The 27252-nt window shown below is 35.2% G+C and overlaps 1 protein-coding gene across 4 annotated transcripts in view; it reads left to right on the top strand.

The window, feature by feature from the left end:
• TTBK2 (tau tubulin kinase 2) overlaps positions 1-27252 on the top strand; it is an 84891-nt gene that overhangs the window by 16327 nt on the left and 41312 nt on the right. For all 4 annotated transcript variants that reach the window (XM_048948503.1, XM_048948504.1, XM_048948502.1 and 1 more), the window contains exons 2-6: positions 5190-5349; positions 8234-8381; positions 12686-12759; positions 13808-13948; positions 17457-17561. In XM_048948503.1, the coding sequence (XP_048804460.1) occupies positions 5281-5349; positions 8234-8381; positions 12686-12759; positions 13808-13948; positions 17457-17561 (537 nt within the window). In that variant the 5' untranslated portion in view covers positions 5190-5280. The remainder of the gene's footprint in view (positions 1-5189; positions 5350-8233; positions 8382-12685; positions 12760-13807; positions 13949-17456; positions 17562-27252) is intronic.

Here is a 27252-nt window from a genome sequence, read left to right as displayed (position 1 = left end):
AATAAGAATTTTGGTACCCAAAAGCTTGAAATAGGAAAATATAAAATAGCATTGGTTAAGTATAGTTTTGTGGTTTGTTCTTTTTTTAAAAGAATTTCTTCATAACCAATGCAGTTGGAAATTTAGGTCAAGGTCTTAATTTTAGTTTTTCTCACTGACCTGCTGGATAATGATTATCATTTATTTTAAAGACCCCAACATTTAATTAAGATATTTAGAAAATACTTAGTTTGTAAGAGGAGAATCGTTTTCAGATACACACTTAAAGCATTTAGATTTTGCATTTTGAACATGGACTTTACCATAAATGCTATGGAATTAAGACCTTTGAAAATGTCCTGTACTGATTCTCTGTTTATTCAGACTTACTGAAATATACATGTATGTATGTACGTATATACGTCTGTACATATATTCTGTAGAACAGAAGCAATCTTCTGTCCTTATTTGTTCTGTCCTGTGACTACATTCAGCCAGCATTGTACTACTTTCTCACCCTTATGTTTAGATTTTAACATCTACAAAGGCTGATTAGAAGATATTGGCTTCCGTTTTGGGCCATCCGTAAAGAAATTCTAATATACACAAGCATACATGTACACAAATTACATTTCAGTCTTTCCATTCTGAATTAGAGTCAGCTCTTAGAAATATGATAGTTTTTTTGGTAAAGTTTTGCTTTGTCTAACTGCGTGTAATGTTTTAATATACTTGGTTGGGTTAAATTAAAAAGTTCTTTTGGGTAGATGATAAGTAGTTATAAGTAGTTTAAGTGGGTAGAAGAGTATTGAATGGTGAATGCTGTTTGTACAATATTAAATTTGGTTATAAGCACCACTTGTCCTTTATATTATACTGTGGTCAGTTCCCAGACAAAGGAAGGCTTTTGTTATGGAATAAAATCTGTACTTATAATTTTTTCCTAATTATTCCATGAACTGTCACCTGGAAATAAATTGCCAAAGGGATAATTGCCTTTAATTCTGGTAACTCTGTTATCCTGTTTGTTTACTCTCTTGACATAAACTGATCCCATAGTGAAACTGATGGATACATAATTTCATGAAATGCGTTGCCATTGAAGTGGTTGTTGTTGTTTAGGAGAGCAGTAAAGAAAAGTTCATTTTGCAGAAAATGGCCTCATGCCACCTGTAGAACTGCACTGTTAAAAATTCCTCCCTCGATCGAATAAGGGAAAGCTTGCACCTTAACTGTATGTCGTTAACTACTCATTTGCTTCAGTAGGATATGGAACATGCTGGAATGCTCTTACGTTGTTTGCCACCATTGTAAAGTCTTCAGTTGCTTTGCTGAAAGCAATAGCTGGCTGTATTTCAGTAACGTAAATGGAACTATCTGTGTTTTTATGCACTTCATAGTCATCTGTGGCATTTAGAATGTGTCTGAACAATGTTAATTTGAGTCCTCTGAAATTCAGAAACTTTTCAGTTTCATCCTGAACACCACCTCCAAAAAAAGTCCTTTAAAGGTAGTCCTCTCCAAAAATGTCTTTCCATATGAATTTTAAGAGGGCTGGAGTCTGAACTGCACATGAGTGTGTTTTCTATCAAGATATTTACACAGTGCAGTGTGTTCATAATTCTTAACTCAGTGAAAGTGAAAATTTGTTAGTCATTAGAGCACACAGCAGAGCAGTGAAAATCAGTCTATATCAGAGTGTGAATAAAAACTTTAAAGGAACCCTGTTCTCTCAGCAGTGTAGGCATGTAAGCATCTGATACAGCTGTGATTTTGCAGAGATGTAAATCAGCTTTGGACTTAAATTAGGAAAAAAAGACTGTTAGCATAAACAAACAAAATTCATCTTTTCTCCATCTTAACCATTGGTATAATTGAGTGTAATTCAGTGTGTCTAACGGAGTTGCTGCCCATACCGCAGGAAGAATGTGGAACAAGAAGAGGCTTCTCAAAGGAGCACCACAGAGAAGACCCATGGGATAGGAAGGAAGGCTTAATTTAGAGGAGGTTAAAAATGATTTGATCTCTGTGTTTAGGATGCTTAAATGAGTTAAAATTAGTGGGACTGGAACTCAGTTTCCAAAAGTGTGACAAAGTCCTGTGGTAAGAAACTAAAATTAGACAGGTTAAACCTTGAAAAAAAATCATCTGCTCACTATGAGAGAAGGGACTTGACAGAATGCTTTATAGAGGAGAGTAGGGAACTTGTTGCTTCTGATGACCAAGTATGTGTGCATATACACTGCACAGGGTGAAGAGCTGCCTGAGCAGGTAGAGGTTCTGACTAATTTTAAACTCTTGGGGTCTTGAAATCTATGTACTTAAAGACTCCTACATTTGGGGAACACAAAGTTGTCCAAATTAACTGCAACATGTTTATAACATTTGTCTTTCTTAGGTGAAACAGTGCCTGGCTATTTCATGTGCACCAAAATAGTGCTAGCTTCTTAAGGGAACACCTTAGGGGTGCTAATTAGCATCAGGGGTCAGGAAAGAACTGCTTCCTGTCCATGATTCTTTAACCTACCCTCAGTTTTTGGTGTTTTAAATACTAGTCAATGATAACGTAGAATAAATTTTCTTGCTTTCCTATAATAGAGGATGGCAAGAGATTTAACAAGGAGTCGGTATAGTGGAATAGAGAAGAAAAGGCTGAGGGGAGGCCTCATGGGGCCTAGAGCTCCTCATGAGGGGAGTACATGGGCAGGGCTGATCTCTGCTCTCTGGTGATGGTGACAGGATCCAAGGGATCAGCATGGAGTACACTGGGTATTAGGTCCCTGGGGCAGTGATCAGAGCCCCAAGTGCTGGAGTTCAAGGAGTGTTTGCACAGCACTCTCAGACATAGAGGTTGGATTTTGCGTGGTGCTTTGTGGAGCCGGGAGCTGGGCTCAGTGATCCTCATGGATGCCTTCCAACTTGGGATGTTCTGATTCTTTATGAGTAAGACTGAGGAACTGTGCAGAAATGAAGATTTTTATCCTGGCCAGGCTGATGTTATCTACAGAATTATGGTACTTTTAAGGTGATTCTTAAAAATGTGGTATGTTTCTGTTGGTGTACATCTGTGTGGTAGCGCTGCACTCTGGGCTAGTTACTGATGCTCTCATAGCATGCTAAAGACTTTGGAAATTGAGAAATCTCAAAAATATTATCAGAGCTGTGACTATAAGTTGTGATTTGAAATGTATATTAAAAAGGTATCGAATCTGATACTAGATGAAGGCTGGTAGGAATACCAGTACAAAACTCTAAAACCATTGTTGTCATGTATTTAACCAAGTATTTAGTATTTGTACAGATGATGAATTTCTCTTGTGAGAAAGCTTTAGCAAAATTCAAACTTGTCAATTTTTGATCTCATTCCAAGCAGATGAATACTTTCTGCACTGCTTTTTTTTTTTTTTTTTAATAAATAAACAAAACATGTGCCAGGGGAATAAAAGAAGTAGGAAAATAAAGAAAGATATGGGAGTAAATACAGTACTTAGTGAAAAACAGCACATAATTGGAAGGGGGTGGAAGGGTAAACAAAGACTCGAACAAATGGAAAAATCATGGAGCATGCTGTAAACATGTAATTTTAGAAGTGTTTAATAGACCTTTATCAATTTGTTACTGCTGTTTAATTTTCTCTTTAGCTTACTTAGTTCTTATCTGTGTTATGATAACTCCAACCAAAAAGGCCAGTAATTAGTCAGCATTTCAGTAATGCTAGGAGCGTTAGCGTAAATTACTGCGACTTGCTGTATAATTTTGACCTTATATGGGGAGAATTTACCAACACCAAATTGGTTTAGTTCAACTTGATTAAATTTCAGGGTGGACTTTTTGATTCAGAATATACAGTCTTAATTTGGTTTCCCTTCATTTGTTTGAATTAAACCGATTCAAGCTGTGTATTCTTAAGAAGTGTGCTTTCACAGGTATCTAATCCACTCTAACTAACTAGGTATAAATTTAAATCTTCAACTAATTCAGATTAATTTTCCTCCAGTGGTTTCTGTTTTGTTTGGCTCAAATGTAAGAATTTACAATTGAAGTGAAAAAGGCATAAATGAATTAGGAAAAATGAATATGAAAGAGTATAAATACAGAACAAAACCACAACCAAATATAATTACTGTTGTGTTAAACCTCTGTCTTCATTAAGCAGTAGGGTTTGGTTAGTTTTATTTCTTGTGGTTTTTAGGTGTAACTTAGGCATGGTATTAAACTGAGCATTTCTACATATGAAAAGAGATCCTGTGAATTTGCATCAGAATGGTTGTGGCAGTGTTTGCCATTTGGGTGCTGATTCTGGGGTGAGATGATTTTTCAATTTTAGCCTATGCTGTTTTGGAAGTGATTGAAATAAAACTGTATCAAATACACTTTTGATGAGTCTTATTGAATAAGAGAGCTTCTGTCATTGTATCAGTGTAACAAGCACAATTCTAGAAAAGCTGGTAGCAGAGAATTGTAGTAAGCTTTTAAATGGTTGGAGTAGGTGCTGATGAGAATCATTGTATGTGGATTAATCTTCCTTCCCTTCAAAATATAGTATATAAATTGCTGTATAAAGTTTGCTGTACAGTTGATTACCAAAAGCGAGGAAATTAAAGAATTAAACTGAAACGCTCCAACATAAGTTGTTTCAGGTCTTTGTTTATTTGTTTTGTTTTGTTTTGTTTTGTTTTTTGGTGTTTTATTTTCTTTAGTTGTTTGTACCCTGGCATAAACCAGTAAAACTGTACTTACAGACATAGTAATACTAAGTATGTGAACTACACTGTAAAACATGGAGTAGTTGGTAGGTATTACAGTAAATTAAAAATAAATTGCAATTCCAATGTAAGTATCTATTTTTACTTGTGTAATTTTTAGGCTAATATCCTTTTCTAAGTTATTATTATATATTACTATTACTTAATTGATTATCTACTGAAGTGTTAATTGTATAGTTGATTAAAAGTTATTGTTATTAAAATAAAAGAAAAAGTGTTTATAACTTACAGTAGTTTGAAACTGCCTACGTATTCTTATTAACAGATTTAATATATATATAAAGAACAGTATACTTTGATTTCTTTCTCTACTGGAAGTTGCTTGGCTTAATTCTAGCACGAGTCACTATAGGATACAAAAATCCTGGTTAACATGCTATGTGAGAAACATAACTTTCTGTATTTCTTGCCAGTGTTACCTTATGTTCTGCTCTTATTCTGCAGCCAGTGGTTAAATGGAAGCTGCTCCTGGGATCTGGATGGTTTTTACTGACGCAAACGTGGCATAGCAGCTCCATCACATCAGGAGGTTGCAATGAGTGGAGGTGGGGAGCAGCCTGACATCCTCACTGTGGGAATCTTGGTCAAAGAAAGATGGAAGGTGGTAAGTATGTCTTCCTGCAATTCTTTTTCATTTTTAAAAATACTCCTGTTAGGATATTCAATCCAATTAGCTAGTGATTATGTCAACCATTTTGGTAACCAATCAAGCATTCTATTTCAAGGCTGCCAGCAAAAAAAAAGAGTATCATGCAAATTTCATTTCTGCAATAGCAATTCTGTCGCACTCAGCGCGTGTATTTAAACATATTTCATAATCTAGCATAAAATAATTACTGATTATTTTTACTGGGATTGTTGAAGTAACAGCAAAATTTCCTTGAGCAGGAAGATGAGGTGGCATAAGGCAGTGGACTTCAAGATTTTGTATGAAGAATCGCTGACCCCTATTAGTGCTCTCTCTGATTGTTCCTAGTGGAGTTCCCTGATAGCCTGCTTTTTCTCTCCCCATTGAAGATTGACAACCCTGCAGTTCGATTGCATGAGAATATTCTATTGCAACCACTTTAAAAATAAATAATAAATAAAGATGTGCACATTCTGCAAATTATATGTAGATTTGTGGCCAGTGTAGAACTGAGAATTTTTGCTGCTCAGGATTTTGGTTTTTGTAATAATAAAATCACATCTGGAGTTTTTGAACATGACCATTTTTTAAATCTATGCTCAAATTTTATTTTATGTAGATATTCTTCATAAAAATTCTAGTTTGGGAATTAAACATAGGAAAGATCTTATAAAAGTGTTTGTTCTTCTCTGTTTCACTCTCTCTGCCTGTTTCAGTTAGTGTGGCTCCCTGTATCAGTGCCTTTCTAGTCCCTTTTCTTTGCCTTTGGAGCTGGAGAAATTGGAATGTAATTATAGTTTTTTATAGGTAGGTTTAAGACCATAATTTGGTGTGCAGTATAACAAAAAGCCCAAAGAAAAAAAAAGTTGGAATAGATGTACTTAAGGCTTGAAGCGTAGGAGGAGAAGAACAGTGGAGAAGAGGATGGAGAGAATGAGACAAGAGATGCTGAATGCAAAGATGGGAAGTGTGAAACTCATGTGCAGAGTGGAAGACTGTGGTGTAGAAGTGAAAAAGTGCAACAGCACCCTTGTCAAGGTAGAAGACATTGAGTAGATATAGCAGGATACCAGTATAAGCAAAAACTTCTGTCTTAACTCAAAAGCAAGATGTTTTTGAACAGAAGGTGAAAAAGGGGCTGGGCTGCCTGAAAGGAAAATGGAATTTAAGAAAACTGGAGTTCAGCCTGCAATTGAAACTTGGGAGATATATGAAAAGCAATCGAAAGACTTCTATAGGAATGTTGGCAACAAAAAGAAGACCAAGAAAAGTGTGAGCTCATTGCTTAATTTTGTGTGTGACCTAGTGAAAAGGAGGTGAAGAATGATTTTTCTGTCATCAAAGAGAAGTTTATTTGTGCCTGAAATTATTGTGTGCCATGATTATTGGATGCATGTTAATGATTCTGGTGTACTTCATCTGAGGACAGAAATTGATCTGTTTATTAATATGGACGCTTGTTTGTTTATTTTAGCCCACAAGCAGAACAAAAAGCCTTGCAGAGGCAGTCTTTCCCCATCTGGTCATGTCTCAAAGCTGATAAATTGAAATTACGTGATTAACTGCTCTAAGTCTGTAGAAGTGACAAAGGTGACCGTATCTCTCTATCCTGTTTCACCTTTATAATGTGCATTTTCACTGTCCCCGCTGTACTTAGATTAGTGCTTATGCTGAAAACTGCAGTCAAATAGACATCTACGTTTAGCTGTTTGAGCTTGAGCAGATAAGTAGGTGGGTTAGTTATGAAGTCTTAATGTAATGTGCTGTCTACACAGTGCATGTTTTTAGCGGTGACAATGAGAGACTAGAAGTGAAAATTGCTAGGTAGTATTTAGTATGCTGCAGTCATATAACCTTAGCAAATCTACATTTTCAAATGATGGTTAGAAAATCATGTCATTCATTTCAAGATAAAATATGTTAAAAAAATTAAAATGAAAAGTAAGCCCTAAGGACTTTTTCTATGAGTCCTTAGGATAAGTTCATTTTGTCTCATTTTCTCCTGTATCAGTTGAACAATGGTAGCTACAGGAGACTTCACAATATAAGAACATTCAATGAAATAGCATTGACATTTTGATACTGGAAGAGACAGGTCTTTGTCTCTTATGAGCAGAGTTAAAAGGCAACTATCAATATCTGCTCTGAATGTAGTGTATGCCAGGAGCATTCTTTTTGCTTCCTCCTCAAACAGATGAATTTTCTATTGGTGCCTGTTCCTTTAATATATCTGATAATAAGAATGGTGTTCACTAACCATTAGTTAACTAACTAATGGTTAGTGAACACCATTCTTATATAAGTAAATAATTAACATTTAATATATGTATTCAAAGATAATCTTAGCCATTTTTAGTCATGTGTAAATCATTGCACAGAATAGAAAATTCTGTCTTTTGGTAGTAACTCCCAAGAAGTTTTGTACCTTTAGTATTCAGTGCTTATATTTCTGAGGGGAAGATAGCTTATTTTAAAATGTCACTGTAAGTTTGTTTTTTGAAGGTCTGTGGGTAGCATATGGCTATTTGAGGAAAGCTTATATTCAGCATGCTGACTTTGGCCAGATTCATGCTGGGAGTCATATTCTTATACTGTGTGAAATTGAGGAAGTTTAGTGCAGATAGGTATTGTGTGTATTGACTTGTCTGCCTAGGATTCTCTTCCAAATTTTATGCAGTTAACCATATATTTGTAGATTTTTCAATAGCTCTTTACTTTGTAAGGGGTACAATTATATTAATCTAAAATCTAGAATAATAGTGTTTGCAGTTTGGAAGGCAGTTGGAAGAAGTGTTGCTGTTTTGTTTCTTTCTGCTCCTCCTTTTCTAATCTGTTTTTTTTTTTTTTCTCCCCAACATAGCTAAGGAAAATAGGAGGTGGAGGATTTGGAGAAATTTACGATGCGTTGGACTTGCTTACTCGGGAGAATGTGGCACTGAAGGTCGAGTCAGCTCAGCAGCCAAAGCAAGTGCTGAAAATGGAAGTAGCTGTGTTGAAGAAACTGCAAGGTAGGACTGTACCTCGGATATACAGGAAGTAGCATGTCAGTGTATCTGTTAAAAAAGAATTAGAATCACAACGTAGTCGTAGTTTGAGTAAGTACTCTCCATGTTGTCTAAGTTTTTAATTATTCAGCCTCTGGAAGTTTTGCTACAATGAACCTTTTCTTTGAAACAGGTTGAAATGAGAAAAAAAGATGAAAATTTAAATTGCTTTTAGAACCTGTGTTCAGCTGTACTTTATTCTGGATCTGTTTGCTCTCTTTATCTTTTTTTGCTCTAGATTTTTTTTTTTGTGTGTGTACAGAAAAAGGAGACATTTAAAAAGAGGAAACAAAAATACCATTTAAGCATTGAATTGCTGGTCCTTCATATAGCACCAGTGATAAGAATACTCCTATTTCTTTTTCTCTTGTCAGTTCTCTTGCAAAGAGTTTTCTAAGCTTGAAATTGGAAGCATAATTAAAAAAAACAACAGTGTACAGGAAACAAGAAACAACAACAGTAATAAAAATCAGCCCAAAACCACAAATTTTAAATCCAGTAACTCATAGAAAAAGTAATTATTAGTATCTAGAATACTTCTAGGGCTCAGTTCCTTAACTATTCAGAATTGTGGCTTTGGATACTCACTTCCAATGTACCTTTTAATACTCTGAGGTCTGAAGCTAGTAACACAAGTAAGTGTGCAAAGGTGTCTCTTCACTGCTTTTCACAATATTTGAATAAAAGGAGTGTTTAAAAAGTGAAATTTTTCTTTAAACAATTTATTCTGAATCTGGAAGACTGTGACTAATCTGTTGGTCTCTGTCAGCAGCCAGATTTTTTCTGAACTCTGAGTTCGAATAAAACAAAATCTGCATGACATATGGTGCTGCCTAATCAGCTGTAAAGGTCACATTGCTACAGAAATTGACAGCCTCTATAGATTTAAGAGGGCAAGTATGTCACGTGTGATAGTGTTAACAAACTGTTCCTATGTTCGTATCTTTTCAAAGAATTTCACAAAAACATCTATTAATACACAGCTGAGTAAGAAGATTCAGGGAGTCTGTATTAGTTTTCTTTGAACATCAGCATTAGTCTAGAGATGTAACTTTAATACTAGTTGAACAACTTGAATTTTAATTCGAAATACTATATTGGAACCTTCTAATTTGAATTTAAGTACAGTGAATTTTGAGTTCAGTGGTTACAGAGGTTCTTTTTTTTTCATTAAAAACTGTTAACTTCTTTACCTTTTTTGCCTGAAATGGTCATTTCCAAATATTGCTGTAGGACCTTACAAAAGTTATAACATTTTGTGTCAATCTTACTTTGGGAATTTAACTCACTAATTCTACTGAATCTTAGTAAATGCTGTCTAGATGCAAAAAACTGAGTAATGACACACCTGAACAACAGATCCGCAGAGGCAAATAATTCACATATATTATGCAAATAAAGACCTCTCAGGTTTTGTTAATTATTTTCTCAATAGTTGTTGAAATAATTGGAAGTTTTTACATAAATGAAAAACTGATTTAATAAAAGTGCTTTAGAAGACACTTTTTTGACAAACCTTCCTTATATGAAAACAATCTAAATAATATTATTTGTTTATTTTTTTAATCTCTAATTGTTCAGCTCCTTATTTTAAAAAATACAAAACAAACAAACAAAAAGAAGAGAAGGCTGTGCTTTTATGATAGTAATGCAGGAAGTGACCATTAGTTATTGCTGTTCAGACTGCACAATACAGTGCAACTGCTCTGACTTTAGGTGACGAGTGTTGTGGGTAATCAGGAAAGTGACTTTGGTAACTGACGAGAAGATGAACTTTATGGTCATGTTGAGATCTGTATTTCACACAGATATGTAGCTTGATTTTTGTGTGAGTGTATTTTTATCTGTACTTGATGGATTTTATCAAATGGGATGTTGAATTATGGTAGAGCAAACCAGTTTACAGAAAATCTTGATGCTTAGGAGCCATTTCCATTAACTTTTCTACCTTCGTAAGTTTTCAAAATGCTAAAAATCTGTTGGAGAAAGAAAACCAAGAAAAATGGATAACGTGGGGAGTAGAGAAAAACTTCTTGTAATTGCTTCCCAAATAATATATGTTTTGTTTCTTGTATGGTATTTTTTTCTTATTTTTGATTATTATTTTTTTTTTCTTCCATAGGCTTACAGATTTAGAAAATGTGACATTATAGCAACTAGTTTAGGATACTTTTGTAACTACCTTCTAATAGCAAATGTGCACTGTCAAAGCAACTTTTATCTTGTTCCATCCCTTTTTGCCACATGTCAATATAAGTATGTATGTGTATAAATCTTATTCTGTTCCCAAAGAGCTCATGCTGTCTTACTTTCAAGGTGTTGTAGATACTTTGAACATAAATCAGATGGAATGTAACTGTCATGAAAATCCTTTTCTTGCACATATTTGGAAGGTTTCCTCTGTGACTAGTAGGTAATGATAGGCATGGTGTTGCCCCACTGTTAGCGTAAGGTGACATTGTTCAGAATTCTCATGATGTATGGGGCTGATTTATTTAAAAATACGTATAATCTCATGTATTTTCTGGGAAAATTAGGAAGAAATAGGCTTAAGGAAACAAATAGGTGTAATGTGTCCCAATCCAGCCAAACAAATCTTTCAGTCTTTACTAGAACTGTACACGTTCTCATGGTTATGATGATGCTTTAGAGCATTTCTGTACTAGAATATTATTTCACAGCAACTGTGAAACTGAAATGAGCATAGCTGTTGGCAGAAGTGCAGGGCTGTAGTATTTTTTTTATTATTTTTGCTTTGAGACATTTTGAAAATTAAAGCAGTGTGGTCATTCTTTGCAGGAGTGAAATGAGTCATAACTTTGTAGATATGCAGTGAAGTGAATAATAAAAAACTTCAAAGAAGCTCTTATAAGACCCTGGTCTATCAAAACATGCTTGAATATATGAGTAGCTGTATGATTTATCTCATAATTATGTGGGAGGAGTATGTTAACTGATACGGCCATCTATTACAGTTCAGTTACCAATAGTTTCCTTCATTTATTTGGTTATTTACTTTTTCATGCCTATGATGCTGTCGCCTAATTCTTGTTGGCAGAATACTGTTTAACTCTTTAAATACGATTTTTTAAAAGAAATCTGCTGCAACAGATGGTTGCACTATTTAATCATGTTGTTAGGCCATCTGTTCACACAGTCAGATCAGAGAAGACAGATTTGTCGTATCTCACTCAGCGAGAGTGAGACTCCCTCAGTTGGTTCCTGTCTCACAACCTTACCGACTCTTATCTCACTCATTTACATCTCTGCAGCATAATTTGATGATTGGTTCCCTCTGGTGTGGTCCACAAAACTAGCTGTAGCAATACAGTGCAGCTTAAGGAATGGTTGTTGGTCCTCTCTGGCTAGAAATCTTTCCAAGGCCATAGCCGTTTGCTGCAGCCTACACATGTTTTTTCTCCTCACTCCTCTCCAGTCACAGGCTTACAGATGTTTTACACTTAGAGAAAAGGATCTCAAGGTATCTGCAAAGGTGTAATAGGTACACAATGTTACACTGAAGTGTAAGAGAATTAGGTTATTTGAATAATGTGTTTAGGCCCTACTTCTGCCCTTTGTCACTTCTTCAGTTTTTTTAATGAAAGTTAGTTTCCAAAGAATTTACCACGCAGTTGGAATTGAGGCTTCAGATAAAAGGGATTCACTTGGACAAACTAAGTTTTGGACACTTACTGGAGTTCTTAGATAAGTCTCACCATGAAAAAATGGACTGATGGTGGTTCTCTGAACTTGTTACTTCAGCATATCCACAGTGACTGTAAAGTGAGTCATGAATGTTTGAGATATGAATTCACTAACTGGAAATGGAAGCAATGAGTATACGAAACTTCATTTTGAGAAATGTGCTGTAAATCTTTCATAAAACTGTGTTGTCCGTGCTGCTTTCCATCTCACTTAAATGAGTGGAAGAAATAGAAAAAGCAGTGTTATTGTTTGGCACTTATGTATTTGTAGAAACTGTAGAGATTTCTTTCAAAATCAGTTTAGAAATTATTTTGAACCATGAGATTTTTTTGTTTCTTTGCTTGTTTTTAAATAATTATGGTTAAATGGTGTATGGCAGGGAGCTTCCTGGGGAGCTATTAAGTAGGCCTGTTCTGTCAAATGAGCTGGAAGTATTCAGAAGTTGTAAAACTAAGTTCTAGGGTTTTGTCTGAGCTTTTCTTGTTACTTACTAGGAATATAAAAGAGAAAAAACACACTTTCATTATTATTGCCTAATTTGTTTCTTCTTATTCTTCCTTCAGGAAAGGATCATATCTGTAGATTCATTGGATGTGGAAGGAATGACAGATTTAACTATGTGGTCATGCAGTTGCAGGTAAGTGTACCAAACGAAGCTCAAATGTTTGCTTGTGTGATTTGTTTTATTACCCAAACATGAAAATAGTATGAAAACAGTATAATTTTAGAGAATAGCAAATGAAAATAAAACAATTCAAATTTAATAAATAGTAGGAAGCTAACTTAAATTGACCCTCTCCTTGTATCGTTATCTTTCATATACTCTCAAAGAGGAGAAAGTTTCCATCATTAGAAAGGTTTGATTATTGAAAGGAAGAGGTTTTCTGTGATAATGCACATTCGTTTAAAGACTTCATTTGGAAGTAGTCTAAAATATAGTATGCTTGTCTTTTCATCTTGTTAGCATTTTTGGATGAAAGTTTAAAAAACAAAAAAACAACCTACAACTCTTCGCAAGTCTATTAAAAAAAAAAAAGGATAAAATATGTGATTAATACTTAAAATTATGATATTGTGGTTCTGCATCATCTTGATTAATATGAAAGGTGGATGAAGAAGTGGCTGGTCCTAGTGCATATGATACTGGAGAAAGAAATGAGCTGTTAGTCATATTGTTGATTGTTGGTTATTTTGATAGACCAATGGTTCTTTGATGTCATAGGAGTATATTTAGTGCATTATATGAATATTTTTCATCTGTTTCATTAAATCATCTAAGATATATTAACTAATTAAGTAAATTACATACTTTTCCATAAACAAATGAATGTAAAGTTGTCTTTGTGGGTATTTTCTCTCTGACTTTTTTTCAAGCATCCTTGATGGAGAAATATGTGTGCTGTTTTCTAGAGATTATTTTGGTCCATGTTATTTAGCTGTAGATACTAAAGATACTAAAATTAATATTTTTAAAAATAGTTTGTAAATTTAATATTGTAGATATTTGGGAACATCTGCTCATTAGCTATGTTATTCTTGAATATGAAAACAAGTAATAAGAATATTCAGTGGTCAACCACTATAGCTAAAGATGTGATGGGAAGACTTTATGTTGTCAGTGAGTGTTGATATTAGGTTGTTTCATTTTGATTTGTTTTTTTTTAAATGTCCTTTTAATTTGACAGGGTCGAAATTTGGCAGACCTGCGTCGTAGCCAGTCTCGGGGAACATTCACAATTAGTACCACTCTGCGGCTTGGGAGGCAGATCTTGGAATCTATTGAAAGTATTCACTCTGTAGGATTCCTGCACAGGGACATAAAACCGGTAAGTCTGACCATTAAAACAACACAGGCAAATATTATGTGGGCGTTGGATGGCTGTGGAAATAAGAATGTGCTCTATTCTGCAAGGGTTGCTGCAAAGGTAATGCTTCCCATTTTATAATATTGGCGCATGACATCAGAGGTGAACATCATTGATGTGGCAGTAGAGGTTGAACCTTCCCACCACTACTCCATTACTTTTTGTTGCCGTGCTACAGATGGCAGCAGAGGGGCAGTTTGACAAAATGGTGGCTGACATGAAAGTGTGTGTGAAGCAAAGTGTGTAATTGAATTCTTCCATGCAGAAGAAATTATACCCATTGACATTTATTGATGTTTGCTGAATGTTTATGGAGACCAAACAGTGGATGTTATCACAGTGGTGCATTTCAGCAGTGGTGACAGTGACATGAAGGGCAAGTCATGTTCTGGATGGCCATGCATGGCTGTCACACCATGAAATGAAGAAAGTCTCAATTGGCTCACCCACGCAAATCACCAGATTATGACAAGGGAACTGTACAGAGCTGAACTTCAGCTTCAATGTATTGGAAATGATGTTGGCAACACTGGAATATTGCAAAGTTCATGCCATGTGAGTCCCACGAATGCCTCATACAGGAAGAAAAGTACGCGGTATGTGATTTTGTCATGACTTACTCAACAAATAAGAAGCTGAAGGTGACAGTTTCTTGGATTACATCATTACTGATGATGAGGTACAGCATCACCACTATGAGCTGGAATTAAAACAGCAGTCCATGGAGTCGCAACATGAATTTCTTGTTGAAGAAACAGTTCAATATACAGCCCTCAGCAGGTGGTAGAATGATGTGTATTGTATTAGGATAGGAAAGGGGTGATCCTTCTGCATTTCCTGGAGCCCAGACAAACCATCGATTTTGAGCGCAACGTCATGATGCTGACTAAGCTGAAGGCTTGAATTTCCTGAGTCTGGCAAGAGAAGAAGACAGTATTTCTCTTGAAGCATGATAATACCAGGCTCCATACCAGTATGAAGACTCTGGGGCACATTGCCATTCTTGGCTGGACTGTCCTACCCCCCCCCCCTACTGCATAGTGAGGATTGGCACCTTCTGACTCAAGTCTGTTCAGGCAGATGAACAATGGACTCCATGGGCAACCTTTTTGTAGCAAGAGTGATCTCATAGCAGCTTTGAAATAGTGGTTTATCTCCATTGGGACAGATTTTTACAAGCACGGGATGCAGATTCTAGTACCTGTTGTCATTTCCACTGAAATAAATGAGGCATTACTTTTGGAATGATCTGTGTGCATGATAAAAGGGAAAAATGAGAAAGAATAGAAAACTAGATGCTTATTTACCAGAGTAGAATTTTTCTATTAATTAATGTTGTTTTGCAATGACAGTAACTTGTTCTTTTTCACCATTGCCTTGAGTACTTAGACCTCCTTGCAGTTTCCCACAGTTAACACTTACAGCTCTTATCTGTAGAGTGTTCATGTGTTGATCACACATATTTCAGTACATGGTTTCAATTGATTTTTACCCTCCATCTCTGAAATGGAGCAACGCTTATATGTAAATATAAATACGTAATTAGGTAGATTTTGGGGGGAAAACCCAAACAAATGAATTTGCCATTGTAGCTTTGTGTTTTTCATCAGAGAGATTTTCTGTTCTTTAAACTTTGCTTCAAAACTTGTATCTTGCAGTTTACTAAAACAGACAAACTTTAGGAGATAGCATATTATATAATTGCGTATTTCTAATGAGAAGCAAGCAACAAGCGTTTCACCTTTTTGGAATGTTGCAATGATGAGTCTTCCAGTGTGGATCTTATCTATTATAACCTTTCAAATTCATCAGACTGAAGCTTTAAGCAATTCTATATATTAAAAGAAAAAACAATTGAGCAACCTTCCCTCCTAAGAAATACTAGTTGCATTGTTCAAAGGGATTCCTAAATGTTCCTTTTATCTTGTTACAGTTCTGCGTATTTTTTGGCTTCTGTTATGTATTAATGGCTGGTACTGTTAAGGTGGAATCAATGCATTTTTCTCCAACAAGATTTTCCATCAATCAATGGCATTACTTGCTGTGCATTCCTCCCTGCAATTTCTCATCGCAATAAGAGTTGTTTAGCATGTCTAGCTCGTCTCTGGCTTCCCTGCCCCTTCCATGATTTTCTATCTAGGTAAAAATTAGGAAGTGTTTTGAAAAGAGCTCCCTTGTCCAAAGGTATATTTTTATTTCAAAGCTCTGAATGGTTATACCAATAAGCAAATAATCACTTTCCTATTTTGTTTTCTTTCCCTTTTAATAGCTATGGGTTACTGGCAAAAAGAGTTCAGGAAAGTAGTACATGTATCATTAATAATCAACTAGGATGTTGTGCTCTTTGCTGTAGCAGTGGAATCTGATACAAAAGATTCCTGTAGATTCCTGTATATTGCCTATTTGCTATTTTCTGGAATCTCTGCTTTTTCTTTCACAAAAGTGACAGGTTAAAGTTTGAGTATTTGCTACTGCCTTGTGATATTTTGCAGCATATTGTGAAAACTCAAGATTGCAATGTAACTACTCAACCTTTTTTGTTCTTCTGGTGCAAACATACATTTGTGACCTCTTTCAGGTATTATTCTTTTCGGATTTGCATGAGATACATTGTTCCCCAAGGCTCTGATTTTTTCCCAAAGATAAGTGAAATCCAGTCTGGGTTCTAAAGGACTTTAAGTACTGCGAACTCCCTTAACACAAAAACAAAAGTAGTTTTTCTAGAGTTAACTTAGTGTAACTTCCATCTTGCTCAGATGTATAGTTTCAGTTTCGTGTTGCAGAATCATTTCATGTTCTATCTTTTTTTAATGTTATGTAACTTGAGGGGATTTCATGGGAGATAGATTTGAAACAATTCAGCCAATGTGTTGGGGTTTTTTACAGGTTTAATGTGGAATGCTAATCCAGAGAGACAAAAAATTACTTCAGAATGAATTGTCTCCATAAATCCTCATGACTTTCCAGCTCTTACTGATTTCAAGTTTCCTTCTCTCACATAAAAGAAAAAACGTTTGCGCTCTTTATTCTGTATTCCTTGTATATGTTATTAGTGCATTTGTTTAGGTGACCTTGTTAACTCATAGATCAGTAGGGTTTTTTCTTGTTTTTGTTTTAAATGCTCAGATCAAAAAATATGAACCAGTGAGGTGGATGGAAAATTCTTGCTAAGAATGTGTGGTCTCTAAGTAATAAGGTCAGGCAACAATCTATTTGGGCCTTCTAATCTGTGGTTCCGATATGGCAAACTGAGTGTCTGATGTTCTTAATGTTTTCTTCAAATTCGGTAGGAGTATAAAAGAACTGAAAACATGGAAGGAAAGGTAGAGAAGTAGAACATGGATTTTCTGTGACGGTGTAACTGTGTTAGTATGTACACATTAAAATATATATACGTGTGTATATATTATATATTGTGTATATACATATTGTATATAAAATGTCTATCTGTATTTGTTTTTCTTCCTAGTCTAACTTTGCAATGGGACGTTTTCCTAGCACCTGTAGGAAGTGTTATATGCTGGATTTTGGCTTGGCACGGCAATTTACGAACTCATGTGGGGATGTCCGACCAGTAAGATTCTTTTCAAAATTATCAATTGTTGATGTGATTAATTAAATGTGGTAATACACCATTTCTGTTTTTCCTGGAGAAGTGTATGAATGGCATTGAACTGGTTGCTTACATAAACTTGACAAGCATGATCCCAGATCAGAAATGCCAGCTGATGTATGGGTTATGTTAAAAGATTGGCAGTTAGAGATGAATCTTGTTTGTGGTTTGAAACGCAACCTACTCCATGATTTTTATGGGTAGTGAATCATTTGATTTGTGAAAACAAATCTGTATCGGAGTAGTGTATCAGCTCTGAATTTCACTTGGTAATGCATATTCTGTATTACAGAAAAAAATATGAGCAGGAAAAAAAAAAACAGTGAACTGAATAGTCTTGTGAAAGGGAATGTCTAAATAATTAAAACAGTGATAGGACACTGATTATAATATTAGCAGGACATAGCTAAGTGTTTTTGGTATTTGTCAATGTGATGCAGTTGGGAGAAAATTGTTGAGAAAAGAATATAAATGAGGACATTACAATTTAAGTACAGTAGAGCCTCCCTAATTCACTGGTGGGAGTCCTTTCAAAATTTCCAAGTTTCAAATCAGTATCGTGATACATGGCAATGTTTAAATGAAAAGTATAGTCTTTATTGGTTTAATTTGTTTTTATAATAATGAATATTGTACTGTTGAATGATTCATTGACTAATGAATAGTCAATATTGTGTATTGTATTTATTAATGTGGAACAATGTGAGTGATAGAATCTACCTGTACAGGATTTTCAATTTGATTTTTCCTAAGGAGTTGGGAAAGTGGCAAATTTTTGTGTGCAAATTATGAGGTGTGTGAATTAGGAAGGTAAATTAGCGAGGTTCTGCTGTACTCTATTCCTTCAGCCATAATGCTGGACACTGCAATGAAAGCAAAGAGCAGGGGAGACCAACAGAGTGGCTGCTGCTGTTGGAAAGGTGAGCTAAACAATTTAAGTAGTTTTACATTTTTTTTCTATTTATCAGTGTTCTTGTCTTCCGTATGTTTGTCTGCTTATAATGGTTTTTTTTTTAAACAGACCTTAATTTTGAAAATAAAGCAATTCCCAAGATTCTGTAATTTCAGCATGTACACAGGAACACACACAGTGGTACTATTTTCAGAAAGCGAGTAATAACAGATATTATAATATTTCTGCTTTTTTTGGTAACGACGCAACTCTTGCTTTTTGTTTTTCATTGCAGTGCCCTACAGTGTATCTGAAGTAATTATTCAGCTTAATCTATCTATAATTTTCAGACTAATCTATTATAACTTTCAAGGGTACGGTTCAAAGCAGTCAAGTTTGTTAGGACTGCATTTTCCTCCAGAAATCACTGACCATCTGCACTGGCTAATGTTAGCATTTTGATTCTTCAGTGTTTTTGGTACTCACTGTATTTTTCATTACACTGAGGTGTCATATGTAGACAATCTTTTTAAAGCCCAGAGGAGCAAGCAGTTTACAGCCTATTTCACTATTCTATTCCATAGTAGGAGTTGCAATAGCATGATTTTCACCTTTGTTATAGATTACAAAAAATGACCTTCATTTGTTTTGCAGCGGGCTCTATGACTGGTTTTTGAAGGTTAAAAAAAAAAACAAAAAAGGACTTGAAGGAGGTGTATTGTACTGCTTGTCCATCAAGAATATGATGGAATCTATGTTTGCCTGGATCTTATGTTGACTGCAAATACTTTTGAGATACAGGTGTAGGTGGAATTAGGATGAAGAGTATGGAAATTCTGGGAATAGTCTATGACTGTGTAAGCTTCTGAAACACATTTTTCTTGTTAAGATGGTACTAGGATGCAAGTATTTTGTGTAGATATAGAATGAAATTCTATAATGTAGGTTAATAGGACAACATGGGATTGGTGGCAGGAACCTTTTTTGGTAACTGAAAAGATTCAAAGAGTGAAAAACGCATCTGGAAAGTAGAACAAGAATTGCTGGAGATTATATAGGCTGTTATGGAAGGAGCAAATGATTTGGAGAATAAATTGCTAGAGAAAGGGAGGAAATGAAAATTTGAATCAATAGTATAGATAAGAAATGACTATTGCAAAGTGGGGTAATTAGAATTTAATTGTAGGGAGCCAGTTTCTAATCATCAGGCAAATACATTTAACACAATGTAAATTCAGTATGCTTATGCTCATGGTCCACTTCTGTTTTAATGTGAAGGTTAACTGCGAGTGTTCTTTGAGGTGCTATTAAAATTACTACAAAGGAAACAAAACAAAGGAAAAAATAAACAGCTATTCTTCACTCTCAGAAAGATTCATCTTTCTCTTATTGAACATCTTATTAGAAATGAATTTGAGTTCTTAATTTAAAATCTGTATATTCAACTATCAGGTACTGTCACAGATCTGTTTTTTGTCATCTCTTTTATATAGACTGTAATTTTGAAATAACAGAATTGTCTTTGTTATACAAAGAAGAGAGTGTAACATGAAAAGCTAAGATAAAACAATTTGAAAAATATCCATGAGAAGTAGGCATCTAGGATAAAATCTTTTCATCCCAAATATCTCTGCTTTTTTTGCTACAGCATACACATCTTACTGACTGGCAGCATAAAGAATTACTCAAATTAACATGCAGTCCCTTGAGTCTGGTGATTTAGACTCTGCAAATGTGAATGAAGAAGGACACTTTTTTTTTGCCGTCTGAAAGAGTGATGTCTAGTATTGGAATGGGCTGCCCAGGGAAGTGGTGAAGTTGCCATCCCTGGAGGTGTACAAGAAATGTGTACCTGTGGCACTGAGGGAGATGGTTTAGTGGGCAGATGGACTAGATGGTACTAGAGGTTTTTTTCCAAGCATAATGGTTATATGGTTCTATTATTGTTTGATCTGTATGTTCCCTCTGAGAGTATTGGAACTAGCAAGTTAAAGGGTAGTTTAAGGAACTCTCTTTTTGCCCACTTTTTGGGTCAAAGGAAGAGTTACTCTGACTGTTTTCCTCAACTTCCTCTTGTCCTCCCAGTGAATAGATTTTTGGTTGTTATTCAGTTGTTATTTAAACCAAAGAAAAAGCTTCGAAAGAGTCCTCTTCCTCATTGGTTTATTCAGCATGACCTTAATATCAAGTGTGTAAACTTTCCAGTAATTATTTAAAATATAGATTAAAAAAACACATTGTCATATATTCAGGAAATATTTTAGATCTAAATTGCTATGTTTTATTTAGAAGTTTGAAATCTTAAACCACACCAAGCTGGAAGTTGTGATTTTTTTGAACAACTAGGAAATGTAGTACAGTTTCTCTGATAGGCTTTGCGTTAAAGGAATCACAAGATTCTTTCTTTGAACATCAGCAGAAGTATTTAAATCTGAAGGAAATGAGTGTCCACCAGTATTTTCTGACGAGTTATCCATGCTCTTTACTGCTACTGTCAACCACTGAGTAACAGACAGTAACAGAATTCTGAGACCTGCTAAAGCAGAAGATGCAGCAGTGGCTGTGCAGCCTGACCCATAGAAAAAAGCACAGCAGGAAGAATGCGAATGCTTAGATCTTTTTATTCTCTGGGCAAATGGTTACAAAACTGTTCACATCAAACCACAAGCTGAACCACATTCAGATGTTTAGGTACAAAACCAGTTAAAGGCTGATTGTCTTTCTTTAGCGCTCTCAGGTTCTGAGGATTTTCCAGCAAGTGAATTTTTATCTTGAAATTTCACTTTTGGACAATGACAATTTCACTTTTGGTGTCCTGGAAATTACTTTAAGGAACTGAATTCCACACAAAACAAACAAACAAACAAGCAAGCAACAACAAAAATATACACAAACCCTTCTTGAATGCTGTGCGGAGATGTGTTGCTAAATGTTAAAGCCAGGCATTAAATACATTTTGAAAGCTTTCAAAGTCTATCATAGTTCAGTTAAATACAGAGAATATAGAAAGAAAATATACATTGTATATGCATAGTCTTATTTTGTATGCGTTTTTTGTTTGCTTTTCCTAATTTATGAAGATTTTGAAATGTTATGTGTTTGAATTACATGGTATTTCTTGTAATATTCTGGATGATTTTGATTGCTGAGGAGGACTAGAGAATGCTTCCATCTTACTCTGCTTAAGACTTAACTTGTCTTCTTGGCATAAGAAGATAGAGTTGTGGATTGTTTATTTCTGTGGTGAGAATGGAACGGAGTTCTTGTGGTACTGAAGGATTAAACACTGCATTGATTAAATCATAGAATCACCAAGGTTGGAAAAGACCTAAAAGATCACCCAGTCCAACCGTTCACCTATTCCCAATAGCTCCCATTAAACCATGTCCCTCAACACAACATCCAGTCTTTCCTTGAACACCCCCAGGCTCGGTGACTCCACCACCTCCCTGGGCAGTCCATTCCAGTGCCTGACCACCCTTTCTGAAAAGTAATACTTCCTCATGTCCAGCCTGAATCTCCCCTGCCGTAGCTTGAAGCCATTCCCTCTGGTCCTATCACTAATGACACGAGAGAAGAGGCCGACCCCCAGCTCACTACAACCTCCCTTCAGGAAGTTATAGAGAGCAGTGAGGTCTCCCCTGAGCCTCCTCTTCTCCAGGCTGAACATTCCCAGCTCCTTCAGCCTCTCCTCATATGGCCTGTGTTTCAGACCCCTCACCAGCTTTGTTGCCCTCCTTTTTAAGATGGGCAAGAAAGTGGGATAATTTTGCAAATTAAAGAAGCAGCAATGAAGCTACAGTGCTGTAAGAAAAAAGATCACTGTGAATGTTTTGTCCTCTCTGAAGGCCGTTTGGACCCACATACATTAAAGGTAGATGCTCATACATGCTTCTCAATATTCTTTTCAAGTAAGTGCTGTTAGAATCTGATCTGCAAAAAGTGTCATTACTTTTAAAAAAAAAAAAAAAAAAAAAAAAAGCCAGAGAGGCTGTCCACAGACAACACCAACTAAAACTGATACTCTTCTCTATATTTGCCCCAGTGTCTATTTAGAGTTTATGTAACTTTTCCCTGGTAGTACTTTGACTGCATGCTTTTATAATAAGTAAGAGACTACACGTGAAGTTTTCAAAAATAGCTACTGAACTTTGCTTAGGGTGAAAGTTCAGATTAAACTAAGACACTCTCATCCACCTGCCATTAAGTTTAAAGAGTAGGCAGCACTGCAGTCAGCTTCAGGAGTTGTAAAATTTATCAGGTTTCCATTTTATGTAAAGGGCAAGAAGATATGGTATATCTTCAGCAGTCCTTGATACATTCTCTTTTTTCAGCGACACCAATTGAAGCAACATTCAGGAACAACCCAGACATCTTTTAGAATTACAGTATTAAATGGCAATGGATTACATGAACAATACACCAAAAAAACAAGAAATGTTACTGAGACTTATGGCATATGAAGTCTATAGCAAATAATTGGCTAAAGTATGTTAACTGAAGAGACCATTCTTCCAAACCTGTCCAAATCTACTGAATGTCAGATGCACCAGGGTAATGGTCTATATCATTTTGTTAAGTATGCTGTTCAGTGGTTGTTTAATCTTATCAAGAAGCACTTTGTGGCTGGCAGGTACCTTATGCTGTCTTTTCCCACTGATGTTCTTTCAGTCTCTAACAGTGCATTACACAGTGATGTGATTAGTTGAAGACTGAATGTTTTCACTGAAACAAGTAAAAAGATATTTTTCTTCTTAAAATCTTTTCATACTCCTCAGTTCACTTTCCTGTCTTTAACATCCATTGTGACTTACATTTGCAATAAACCTTTGAATTCCCCTTCTTCATTTCATTTTACCTTCAAGTTATCAATAAAACATACTGTTTGCTCAATGAAACTTGTGTAAACTTTTCTAAAACTCATCCACGTGCCTTCTCTGTTATGATAAAATTTTCAGCAATCCCTTGGTTATTTCTTTATCATTTACACAGTTTCTTCTATTTTAACCTTCTATTTTGGCTGTCGTTATCGTATGAGTAGGTTTTTTTGGTTTTTTTTTTGTTACTGGAGTCGTATGTCACTAAGGATTGCACTGCTGTGTCTTTAGGCTGCAAGTGATGAAGGTGACAAAGAAGTGTTGTGATAGTTAGTTGTAGGTGCTAAGTACCTGCTGAGCTTAGCTGGAGGCATCCCTTGGCATGGAGCGGGAGCTGTGCAGCTCCTCAGGCAAGGAACCCCAGGGCTTTGCAACGCTCCTGCAGGGTTCATTTGCTGAGGCTCAGCGAAGGTTTTGTTTATTACTTTTGTACCTAACTGGCGATGCTGTTGCACAATCCTCCTTACTGTCATAGAAATATTCAGGTTGCAGGAAGGCTGATGAAAGAAATAAATTGTGTTAATAAGTTCTTATCTATATAGTATTTCTTTCCAGCTTTTGTACGTTGTTATACTCTAGAGTACTCCCTTCATAAGTTGTCTGAGTTACCAACCATTATCTTATACTGTAATTTCAAAGAAATTACTTAAACATTTACTTTGAATAGTCTCTCCTAGGATTTTAAATATACGTTGTGTCTGGAGATGGGCTCTTTTATTAAGCTCCAATAACAGAGAACGAATTTGCTTTGTAAAATGTATTTAGAAATAATTTCTACCTTGTAATTCATGTGCAGTATATATTTAGGCTGTTGGTGGATAAATAATTTTGGGAAAAAATGCATGGCAAAAAGATGTAGAGTGAACAAGAAGTAATAAAGAAAATAAAGAAAAATTTAATATCTGTATGCTGTAAATCTCAGTTTATTGGAATAATGTTCTGATTGTGTGTTTCTGCAACAATTAGCAAAAATCAGTTCAGCTCTTGTGGCTCAAATAAAAACAGAAGAAGGAACAGTAGGGATGTATGTGATGTAATTCAGCTGCCAAATAGAACTCCGGGAAGAATGAAAAACTTTTTACTGTATGTTCTTTGTTTCTAAAACAAATGTTTTTATTAATAAGTAATGATTCAGAGGCAGTGTTAGAAGAGAGCACCAGGGTTATTTTCTGGAAACCTGACAATCCCTTCCTGTTACAGTCCACTTCTCCTTTTTCATGTCTATAATGTTTTGTTTTCTACATTTTGCTACTGTAGAACAAAGAAAATGTTTAAAGAATAAATAACTTAAAACTACACTTTTAGTTTTTTCTTCACTAAATCTACATCACGTAGACTACATTATGTGAATTTTTGGAAATAGATGAAATTTGCAAGATTTCCTTCTAAGTTTTGATCTAAGTACTTAATAGTTAAGAACTTGTAAAAAAAAAAAAGAAGTACTTCAAAGAAAACAAACTTTGTTTCAGTGAATGGAGTCTAAGAGTCGAAACTGAGTTATTACAGCTGTGTATATTCTTTATAATTTTAGTCATATAGTAAAGATTAATATTTAAAATCAGAGCTGTTGTATGGAAAGGAATAAGCATGTAGGCTCATTCTTAATCTCCTATATACTCCTTAATTCTTTTCTTCATATAATCTGAGTTGATAAGACTGGAAAGTAGTTAATTATTAATTTTCTTCTTGAATGACAGGAAAAACTGAAAAAGTCTTAGGTTTTTATGTCAAAATGTGCTAAAGGGAAATATTGTTTAATAGTTATTTTCTGGAGAGACTAAGCGAAGAGCCATTCGTTTTTTTTCTTGTCAGTTTTCTATAAGCAGGAATCTGCATGAGTTGGAAGAGCTGTGAGACCAGTCATTTGAGGCTGCATGTCTGAATTAGTGCTAGTTTACAGGAAAGAAGAGATTTGGTTTGTAGAGCTTTGTGCAGGCATTATTTTCTTCCAGACTATTAGGTTTCAAAAGTTTTTGAAGTCACGCATCATATAAGTGGTGTTATATCTACCAGTGTCATGCTATTTACAATATTTCTCTGCCATAACTTCCTTCAGAAAGAAAGAAGACCATTCTTTAAGATACAGTCTTAAAATATATATGTTGAACTGCTGAACTTGATTCTTGCAAGTTTGATTGAATTAGTGTCAAAGAAAAAATGAAGGAAATAATCCAGCTGGTGTTGTGCATGATGGTATGCAGTGAAAAAGGCAGGCAGTGAGTTAATGTAAAAGTTGAAAAAAAAAGCACTGTGAATCAAGCTAAAGGGTGACACAAGCAGAGTGAATAGATTAATTTCATGCAGTGTGATATTATTGTGTAACACCTCTATGGAGTATTCTTGCAACGATGAAATTAAAGGAGAAATGTAGGAAAAATAAAACCCAAAAAACAACAAAACCACGCACACTAAACAGCAACAACAAAATCCCAAACACCTAAAGATGGGAATTTCATTGAGAGGAAGAGTCTTTGTGGTTTGGGTGATAAATAGAGTTTACAATCTATTAATATTCTGCCTGAAGGAAAAGGCTGATGAATTGTTGAGATATGAAAAGAATTTAATTCTTATAGTACAGTACTTTGTTATTCTAGGGGTATATTGTTTTGGTTTTTTTTTTCCTTTTCAGTGATTCATGGAACATGGATGTAATATCCTAGCAATCAGAACAATTTAATTTAGAAATTCGGATATGTGGTATAACTGTTCAGTATTCTAATACAGCAGTTCCTTTATTTCCCTTAGAATGGTTAAATGCTTTAGGGAAGAATAGGCTACAACTGTCTATTTCCTGCTAGGATTTGGTATTATATTTGAAAAAATCTATTCCTTAAATGGTGAAATTGACTATTTTCCTGTTGTTTTATGTACTACTTCCTTTATGCCTTTCAAATGTCACTATTTTCAGCTCTGTACTACACCCAGCCTTTCTGACCAGGATCCTAATAGTTGATGTTAGCAATTCTAGGGATAGGCATGTGCTCACTTGCTGCCTAAAATGCTGATTGACCAACTGATCGTTGTCTGTTGAGATGGATGTGAGCCATTTCTATTGAATTTTAATTGACTGCCTCTGTGTCACAGTACTAATTTAGGTTCTCTAATCACCAATTTTCATTAAACTTGCAGGAACTGAAAGTCTTTGAGAGCTGTCCTATTTGCTTGAAATTAAAAGCTATTATAGTGGAAAGACAGATGGCTTGATCCAGTAGAATTCCTTTCCTGGTGAAAGTAGAAGCAAACCAAAATGAAAACAGAATCTCTAGTCTTTTTAATTCTTTCTGAGCTGTGAACTTCTCTGATTTATGAAAAAATATTACCGAATGGTTTAAAAAGAAAACACTTTTTTAATATACATTAACTTGTCAGCCTTAATTTTGCAGTCTTGAAAGAAGTCTACTACTGAATTAACTTTGTACGATAGTATCGTAGTAAGTACTATATGTGATACATACAAACAAGTAAAAAATTAGGATCTGAGTTCTCTCGTCTGCTAAGAACACAGGAATTCTGATAATGCAGTAAAAGCTTTTTTTCTTCTGGAGATGAGAAAAACATTATTTCATCTGTTTGGAGAAATCCCCTGCTAGTGCATTAGCTTGCTAAATAAAGTCGCTGGTCTTCCTCTTGCGGTAATTTCTCCTCCATCTCCTGGTATAAGAGAAATCACATACAGCAAAGTAAACATGCACATGGAAGGTGTGAGATGTATCCTGCGTGATTTTTTCACTGGAATAAGTTTAGGTTTGTGATAGACACACGGTAGGTTGTTACCACTTCCAGCCTCCAACTTGTCTGCTTATGAATCAGTTTTGAAAAGTCTGCTGTTTTCAGCTAGTGCATATCAATGCTGAAGTGAGTGCTCTAGATTGAAAATGCTCAG

The sequence above is a fragment of the Lagopus muta genome, chromosome 6, assembly GCF_023343835.1.
Source record: "Lagopus muta isolate bLagMut1 chromosome 6, bLagMut1 primary, whole genome shotgun sequence".
Taxonomy (NCBI): domain Eukaryota; kingdom Metazoa; phylum Chordata; class Aves; order Galliformes; family Phasianidae; genus Lagopus; species Lagopus muta.
The sequence above is the reverse complement of the archived record's forward strand: the minus strand, read 5'-3'. Positions and strand labels throughout refer to the sequence as shown.